A 9,792-nucleotide genomic window follows, 5' to 3' on the forward strand; every position below is an offset into this window, starting at 1 on the left:
GCCAGATGAGATAGATTTTGCACTCAGACTACCCCTGGAAAAATATGTTAGTTCTCAAAGGCTTTATTATCAAATCCTGGAGTTTTCAAGGCAAAAAAGAAATAGGGCAGGGGAAGGGCCAGGGGTAGACAGATGGATGAATGGACAGAGGCATTATTCTATAAATTAAAATTTATGTGCTGAAATCAGAACGCTGCTAGCAAAGCCAGCTTCATTTATCCAGTCCCTTTCAAGGAGTTTAGAGTCACTTGAAAGAGCATTTCCCTTGCAGCCCGGCTCGACAGATTGCCAATTACAGCCCTGCTGAGAGGATGGAATTTCCTTGGGAGTCAAACTGTACGTCTGCCCTCGCAGTAATGGGCAAGGTACGTGCCTTTCGATTAGGTTAAAAAAAAAAAAAAAGTCCCCTCTCAACTGGAAAGCTTTGTCCTCACACATCTGAATTTGCTGGTATCAAAAAAAAAAAGCAGCAGCTTGTGTTTACATCAAGTTGACAAATTCAGAGGTTAATTGCTTTTAAGCAGGCAGGTCAAAAGGATACCTAAACAAGGATCCTACTTAGGGAAAACACATGTTTGTAAATGCAATACAAAGAGCTTTCAAAGACATTACAGGGAGATAGAGAATTGTCCATGATGGGTAGATCTGTGCAACCTGGCACCTACAGAAAGGGCTGTCAGACGTGCAGCAGCAGTCTGAAAAACTCCAGTAAAAATCAGTGAGAGAGGAGAAAAATACCTGTGGGGAGGCTTCAGTTTAAAAGTTAAGCATCTTAGATAATTAGTCAGCTAGATTCCATCCAGAGCCAACAGGAGCCTCTCCACCTATCTGAAAAAATAACTCCCAGGAGGGAGCAAACCACCCTGTGTAGATGCTGATCTCTTGAATAGAGAGGGAAACTAGATTTCTAGTGTATACCAACTGCCTAAATGTTGAATGGCTTGAATTTGGTGAGATCAAAGCCACCCCTGAGGACTGAGTAAATTCAACAATGTGTGCCAGAGGATAGCAATATTATCACTCTTTTTGCATCACTCAAGAGGAATAGCCGTATGCTTAAAATCCGACTTCAAGAGGATACAGATACTTCAGACCTAGATGTAGTCCCTTAACTGCAGTACAAGTACTCTTAAAATGAGGCACATGCTTAAGGATCTCTGAGCTCACATCCTTGCCTCTGGGCAGTACGTAACTGCTCCCCTGGAATCAGCTGCGCAACCACGCGTCTGCCCGGTGCTACAATATCTAAGTTACAGCACTGCCTGCTCAAGGCCAAATACCAACTCTGACTGCTTCGAAAAGCTGGATGAGCTGTATAGATGCTACAGCTCTGCCCCGTGTAACTCCTTCCGATGGACTACAGTCCAACCAAGAAGCTGACTTCCACTGCCCATCCCTTCAGGCCAGGAGTTAAACATAAGGAGCCATGAAAGGCTGCTCTGCTTTCTAGGAAATGAAAAGGAAACAAACCAGTAACAGAATGGAAAACTTCCCAGAAAGGAGAGACAAAACTGCCTCCAGGTCTGTTGCCGCAAAGCACTGCCCTGGCTGCCAGACCACAGGAGGACCACAGCATCACCTGTCACCAGCGCCTGCCCTCCTGCAGACAGGATGAGCCCTCCATCGCGGAGCCCGACCAGCTCAGCTGCAGAAACACTGCTCCTCCCTCCATGGGGCCAAAAGGGAAAGTTTTGTCCCCACGGGACTTTATTGTCTGCTTTTTAAAAATGCTGTAATCTTTTTAACTTCTATAAATGCTTTAACTCAGTAAAAGCTATTTAAAATAAGGACGAGGAGGGCAATTGGTCAAAGGACCACAGCATGCTTAATCTTTTTGCTTTCTGAGTTCCTGTGCACATTTGAAATAACTTTTGTTCCATTTGCAACCCACATGCTGACACAGCATCCCTCCCCTTTTCTGTTCCCAGATCCTGTTATGAGTTTATTCAATAAAAAGACAGATATTCATCTCTTTTCAAGTACAAGAACATGCTTTTGAATAACTCAATATGCGATACTGTAACAGTACTCCAAGCCAGCTCGTTTTAATCAGCCGTATCAGCTCTCAGAGCGGAGCTGCCATATACATATCATCACCTTGCGCATTTACCTCACGGGTATGTAAATACGAAGGGCTAAATTCAGGCTGCTTGTTCTGCACACAGGGAAAAGGGTGATCCCCGGGGATGAGGCTGCCCAACCCAAGTCCATCTGTACCTCTGTAACCCACACCCCAGGTCCACCATGCGGCCACACTCCTCATCACAGCAGACCTTTGGCCGGTGTCTTTTAGCATGCACTCAGCTGGAACATCCCAGCTAAAGCTAAAGCTAAAGCTGGGATGTTGAGGAAGGAAGGAAGGAAAGAAGGAAGGAAGGAGGAGGAGACATTACTACAGAGTGACACTCTATAAATGTATAAACAAACAAACAGGCAAATCAGGGAGGAATGCCCCTGGCTTCCGGCTCCTTGCTGTAGGACCAGGGAGCAGCTCCCAGAGCCAGGAATTAGCAAGCTTCCCAGCTGTGTCCCAGGAAGAAAGGAGTTAGAGGGGGAAGACAGGATGAGGAAACAGGAATGATAAGCCAGCAACCAGACTGACAGGAAATGGTGCAGAGGTAGATAGGAAGCGGATGCTGGGATTCAGGGGGAAAAAATCAGCGATGACAGAACCAGCAAGACTGACCGGCAGGTAAGGGAGGACCAAAGGCCACGGGCAGACAAAACTGGTCTTGTGCAGTCCAGGGAAAATAAGGCATACAAGGACTGGTTTAGAGGCTGCGGACATCGGGCTGGTGCGTGAGTGAGGGTGAAATTAAACTGAACTGTCCAACGGGAGCACGGAGATGAGGCAACACATGCAACGATTTCCCACCTGCCATGGACACAGCTCTCAGGTCACACATGAAGAAGCTCCTCCAGGCAAAGGGTTAAGCATCTGTGAAACACTTGTGGTTCAGAGGGAAGGCAGTGCTCAAGACAGTCTCTTTGGTAAGGGATGGGTTACATCAGGAGTAGGGGTTTGTTTGGCACATGATCTCAAGAAACACGAGTATCACGTCTGCAAAAATGTAACAGAGCAGTCAGGGAGGAGAATCGCATTCACTAACCTTCATATATGGTGATGATATGAGGGTGGCTGAGGGATGACATGATCTCAATCTCCCGTCTGATGTGAACCATATCTTGTTCATCCTTAATTTTGTCCTTACGAATGGATTTTATGGCAACCTACAAATTCAGGAAATCAAGCATTATTCTTGGAACCGAACAGATGCATATAATCCATTAAGTAGAGTTCAAACAAATAAATACAGATGTTAGATATTGGCAGAACATGGAATGACCAAAACAAAGCTTTAAAATACAAACCTCCATGCACCAGCTCCTTCATTTTATAGCAGTAAATACACTTTCATCACAGTAATGCATGACAAGAAGTTTTAGGGTCTGCAGGACTTAGGACTTCACTGAGGGGGAACACAGCATCCTTTGGAAGGATCTCTGTGTTAGCCTAAGTAGTCTCCACCTGAGGCAAATGATTTGGATGGGAAGTACATTTGCTTAGACACGATTGCATCCGACATTGCATTTCAAACAGAAGCTTTGGCTACAATTTCTCTGAAACATGGTTGAGATCTCCCACGGAACGAAGGCAGGGAATCCAGGGTGCCAATTACAAATTTATACTTGTCCATGTTAATACACAGAGGATCACATTAACACGGGTTGCTCCACAGCTCTCTAAAACAGGCAAACTGCTCAGGAGTTATGACTTATTTAAAAATAAGAAGAAATAAATCTTTGAAATTCACATCTAAACTCGTCCTCATATAAACCCAAGGCTTTCAGGTCCTACACAGCACTTACGCAATCGCTGCAAACCCATATCCTTCCTGCATCCTTCCTCAATCAGCAACCTTTTTTCAAGCACATCGTGTGACTGGGTATCTTTCCAAAAGGCAGGGTGGGAACAGAGGAAGTGATAGCTGAACTTGCAAATTATAACAGCCCTTGTGAGAGAGTGTGTGTGTGTGTGTGTATTTCGCCTGTGAAAAAAGGGCTTAACTGAACAACGCCATAAATCATCGTGGAGGTCAGCTCATGCCCTAGCAGAAATGCAGAAACCAACAATGGAGAGAAGCTGGTGGGAGGGAGAAGGTGAGGGCATTGTGCATACTGAATGGCAGCACGGCCTTTATTATACTCAATATTTACCCTGCTTTATTTTTGTAAGCCAGAGTTCAAGGAATAAATTACCAACTACTTTAAAATCAACAGTAAAAGTCTTTGAAAAACATCACTGACCTGCTGAGATGACCACCCTTTTATGGGTAAACAACACTTTTGTGATTCTATGCAGAGAAATACTGCAGGCTTCCCCTGGGAAAACGTTTGTAAATCTGTGATTTATGTGATTTCCCTAGTTCCTTCAGAAAAAAAATAATTTCACTGCCTACTTCAGTAATTGCAAGTGGCACGACCGGTATTATTTTCATTATATGATGTAGCATCAGGGATATTGAAGAAAGAAGGGAAAAGTTGCAATATTATAAAATTGAAATGTACATAAACAGGAGCTAGTTTAAAAGATCAGGTTTCCTACAAAGCCTGCAACTCTGAAAAGCAACATTGTTCAAAAAAGCAATAAGCACATGCCCCATCCCCTCAAATTCTGAAAGATTTCAGCACATGCCTAAAATAAAGCTCATGCTCAAGTGCTACCTCACTTGAGGACAGCAGAAATAAAAACAGAACTCGAGGGACAAACTGATTTGCATGTCAAGAACGCAACAATTATTTTCTTGCCCTTGACCCAAACATTTGGTATGGGGATTTAGAAAGTAACAATATAACTATAGTCTTATCTACATGGCACATCTCTCTATGAAAGGTAATACAACAGATTGGAATTGAATGAGTTATCATGTCCAAGTAACTCTACAGATGAAGAAGGCAACTAACACTAAAGACGAGGTTGGATTTTTCCCCCTTCCCATGTTTGCATGGGGACAGGCTGCAAATGCAAATACACCCTCTATACAAGAAGGATGTGGGTGGCTCTTGGAGCAGCATGTGCATAAAATAAATATAGACATGGGTAAAAACACATTTTTTATTAAAAGACAGCCTTGTACTTGGCTCTGAGGAAGAATTTAAGAAGGGTTTCATTGTCAAATATACAACGGGGAGCAAATTCTTCACCATTCATGGCTGGTAAAGTAATAATGGCACCCCAGAGGGCATGCCAATCTTCTACTAACTTGACTCTGTGCTTCACAGACAGGACTTTTGTAATGGGTAAAAACACATTTTTTATTAAAAGACAGCCTTGTACTTGGCTCTGAGGAAGAATTTAAGAAGGGTTTCATTGTCAAATATACAACGGGGAGCAAATTCTTCACCATTCATGGCTGGTAAAGTAATAATGGCACCCCAGAGGGCATGCCAATCTTCTACTAACTTGACTCTGTGCTTCACAGACAGGACTTTTGTAAGTCTACACATAATTACTGCAAATGGCCTCCGTGGAATATCTGCACATGTGAAAACATGTATTTTTAGATACAAAAATGCAAATGTGATTGAAAAGCGTGGTGGCACTCTGTAAATATATGTTTGGATTAATCTGCAAATGCAAACAGATGTGTTGCCTGGGAACACATTTTTTCAACAGGACCAGAGAGTTTACTGTCTCACAACCTGCACTGAGAAGCGGTTAAGGCACCTAGGAGGCTTAATTTATAAAGGCTATTCCTAAAAGTTTAACTGAATTTTGAGGACGGTACTCAAGCTCTCCTGAAAGCATCACTTCCCAGTGGCAGAGGTAGAATTCAGCTGCCCAGCCAAAGTACTTGGGATTTTGTCAGTGATGTCGACACTCCAAGATCTCATCCCAACGTAAGGAGATAAAGCATGCCAAACATCTCTGTTCAAGACTTTTTCTTCCCTCCCTTGGCTACTTCAGATCACAATGACCGGCACTGAGAAACAGGGAAAGACGCTTGGCAGGTGTCAACTGTCTGAACTCCAGTCCTGTCGGCAGCTCCTCCTAAGCACCCAGCTGCCCTAGCTCAGACCATACCCTGCACTCCTGACAGACAGCCAGAGCGCTGTGGAGGCAAAGCCGTCCAGAAAGGGCACAGCACATTACCAGTACGAGCACTCCATACTGGAGCAAGGCTTCAAGCACTCACACCTACTAATAAAACCATATCGTTCCCTATTTGCATACCAAACGAGCATGCCTAAAGCACCGTGCAGCCATTTATTAATTAAACCTTGGGAGGCAAGCAGTGAAACAGCAATATTCATCTGGTTTTAGGAGATGAGGAAATCGAAATGGAAAGCCTACGTGACTCCTAAAGGAAACTAGGACAGCAGCATCTGAAATTGCTGCCTGCCTCTCCCTCCCAAACTGTGCCACACACCACAGGAACGCCTTGCTCAACAGACCATCCCACTACCAAAGGCTGACTTCTGACACCTTCCCCCATGCTCAGTTGCTATTTTTCCCCTCAAGAAGAGCCTCAGGGAAGTGAAAGGCTGGAATGCATCTCACCAAGTAATTTTTACCCCGCACCACCTGCCTGGTGGCCTGCAGGGTCCCCAAACGGATAGGCTTTGCATCTCAGAGGCTATCAGGAGTGCACAGCCTTGCCGGTGTCCTGGTCCAAGAGGCCAAACAGCAAAGCGGCTCCTGTTAGCGGAGTCACTGCCGGAGGCGGCATCCCAAAGCGGTACGACAGCGTTCGCTCCAGCTCTTCCCCTCTAAGTAAGGGATTTCTGCCAGCCAAGCGCCTTTCACTTGCGCCGGTTTGCTCAGACCGTGTCAGCAAGGGTACATGGGCTTCAGTCAACTGCTGTGAAAAATCCAACACAAGCAAGAAAGCGGTACAGTTGGGATGTTTTTCAGTATTTCATATAAACATTACGAGCCATGATCACATTTTAGGTATTTATTATATTTTTCACTGTTTTCATCTCTTTGAGCAAAATAAGATCCCTAGCTGTATGTTACGGTATCAGGCTGTAAAACAAGTCTCTTCACGGTATTCTAAAATATCAATAATGGAATTCCTTTCATGAAGTGTTTTTTACTCAGAAATATATTCCAAAAAATAGATTTTCAAAGTGTGCTTATGCTTTTAACACCAGACAGAGCCGGCTCCATTTTTCAAAGCCCCACTTACAGGACCGCTGCCACATACAGTGCATGATGAACCTGAACAATTTAAGCCTAGTAAGAAATAATCTCGATTGGGAAATACCTTATGAAAGAACTTGCTTGTTCATTCTTTAGGTCCTTTTCTTTCTTGCTAGCCTGCTTACTTTCCTTGTTTTCTCTGAAAGCAACAGCTCCACTGTGTGCAACATCAAAATTTATTGAGGGTCACAGCCTATGAATCAAGAGCAGGGCAAACGCAACGTGCTTTTTAACATCAGCTATATGAACTACTCCAAATACTCCAGCTCAAGATCTGCAAAGAAAGTGTTGTTAGTCCCTTCGGTACTCTCAGAACACTGTACTTATACCTCTACCACACTTTCTCAATATATTTTACTGCCTTTAAGACTAGGATAATTTAATTATAATATTTTTAGTAACTTTACTGGTGCAGGAATTTGTATTTTTCCTACCTTCTTGTCTTAATGAGAATTTCAGATAACTCCAGGACCTTGCACTCAGACAGAGTAACACATCAGCTTCTTAATAATGAAATCTAAAGCCTCTCACCCCAACAGAACAGGTTCAAGTTCACCCAAAGCCCCTGTAGACACAGTATCCTATCTGGCAAAACACTTTAGCACATGCCTAACTTCACACGTGTGTTGGCTTTCGTGGGATCGCTCACACGTGTGAAGTTAAATATGTGTAAGCACCAAGGTCACAGCTCAAAACTAGGCCATGCAATGGTCGTTCCAGGGATCAATACTGACTGTAGGCACCACCAACATCCTCAGTATCTCTGCAGCTCTGATGGCAGCACGGTCCCACATTCGGGGTGAGAGGGGGAGAAAGGAGCACCAAGGATGGACTCAAACTGCCTCCACCTGCACTGCCAGTTCTGGTACCAGCCTCTGCTCAGAAGCAGGCAGAGAGAACACCCTCCCCAAAACACATGGCACGGGGGAGAGAAAGCAGGGGGTTGTGAACCTCTAATATTGCCAGGCATTTCCAAACAGCTCTGCCTGAGCACAGCCCCCATACACCACTGTTCTGCCTTCCAGAAGCAGATAGGAAAGAGGGAGCACAGCTTTTGGCTTCCCATGGCTCCATGAGTCAGCTTGCAGAGTTTGCTGGGCAGGAAGCATGGAGTAACAAGCTGCTCTCTTCAAGGCTGCAATAAATTACCTGTCTCCATTTGCTGGAAAGAGGATTTATACTCACTCTCTGAACTGGTGTAGAGAGATTATTAAGTATTTTCCAACACACTTCATGCTTCTTTCCTTTTGTTTGGTACAAATAACTTGAATTGAACTATAAATACTTCAAAAAGATGATGGTTGCAAAGACTTCTGTACATTCAGTCCTATCTGTAAGAGAAATGTCGCTCCTCATTTATGAGCTTCTTGGCTACTGGGCAGAGCAAAACGGGTGGAATTTTATTTTTACAGAGGCAGATCAAGACTATCGCGTACAGAAGAATATCTCCAAGTCTGAAGACCTGGCAAAGGGCATGAGAGGCGGTAGATGCCCATTTCCATATCAAATCTGTGTCTGCTGAGTCACTGCTGGCATTATCATTTGTGGGATGAGCAACAAAGCTATATTTTATCAAAGCATAAAACTGTTTCTCTTGATTTCAGGAAGTTGGATCGTGTGTTTGTTTTAACCTAACGAACCCAAGCTTGCCTCATTTCCAGAAGAGATTTGTGAATATAAACAAAGGTAGAATCAGCCACCCTGCAGAAAGTCATGAATTTGTGTCAGCTAGAGCTGTAACTGAGGCTGACCACCTGAATGCCATGAGCCGCTGACCCTTCCCCAGCAGTGCCTGCACGCAGTACATTCAGTCCCATTGAAAACAATCTTCCACTCTTTATTATCTACTGTGGCTATTTTTAGGACCGTGGTGAGATATGAACAAACTGCTTTTTTCCACCGTGGGGGCTGTGACTTTTAAGCTGGTTCCAGCGCTTGTGCATACCGCCCGTGCTTGAGCAAATTCCAACGGGCTCTTGCAATAGTGTCGTGGAGAGTCAGGAAAACGATGTCGGGATGGAGAATGCAGTCCCCCAGGAAAGGGAAACCAGCTTGCTCCCACCCAGAGATATGTCAGAAATGCAGCTTAAAGAAAATTATTAAAAATGCTGTCCTTTGGGTGAAGAGGGAGGGTTAAACACACATAAACATCCCCCTTCCGAAAGCTGTGAACTGCGGCTATCCCCACCCAGCAATGGGAAGTGGGTGAGCCCAGCCAGTTTCACAGCTCTGCTTCCTTTCTTTGAGACTCCGAGGTGGGAAGTGCAAGGAGCCAAGTGCCAACAGGGGCGGGAGGTAAAGAATAGGTGGATCAACTAGGGGGGAAGAGAAAGGGAGAGCAGAGGATGTTTGGGGGGTGGGGAGAGAAAAGCCACATTGTTCTTTCTTCACGGAGCTCAGCAAGAAAGAATAAAGCCTGGCACCGTATTATGTTTTTTCCAGGGGAGTCTCTGCCTATGGGCTGCTGGCCCAGACATCGCCAACACAAGAGGAAGAGAAACAAAGCTATGAAACTGGGTGGTCCCTGAGGTTGCTGCAATCAAATGATAAGGAGGGGGATGCTGATAATGCAGTTGCATTGAAAT

The 9,792-nt window shown here is 44.5% G+C and overlaps 1 protein-coding gene across 1 annotated transcript in view; it reads right to left on the minus strand.

Moving 5' to 3' along the window:
- The window catches only part of NUAK1 (NUAK family, SNF1-like kinase, 1), a 21,946-nt gene extending 18,721 nt beyond the window's left edge, over positions 1-3,225 (minus strand). Inside the window, exon 1 of the mRNA XM_010149288.1 lies at positions 3,111-3,225. Coding sequence (XP_010147590.1) covers positions 3,111-3,183 — 73 coding nt within the window. The 5' untranslated portion in view covers positions 3,184-3,225. The remainder of the gene's footprint in view (positions 1-3,110) is intronic.
- Between the last annotated feature and the right edge of the window lie 6,567 nt (positions 3,226-9,792).

This window comes from Eurypyga helias, unplaced genomic scaffold (genome assembly GCF_000690775.1).
Source record: "Eurypyga helias isolate BGI_N326 unplaced genomic scaffold, ASM69077v1 scaffold9673, whole genome shotgun sequence".
Classification (NCBI taxonomy): Eukaryota; Metazoa; Chordata; class Aves; order Eurypygiformes; family Eurypygidae; genus Eurypyga; species Eurypyga helias.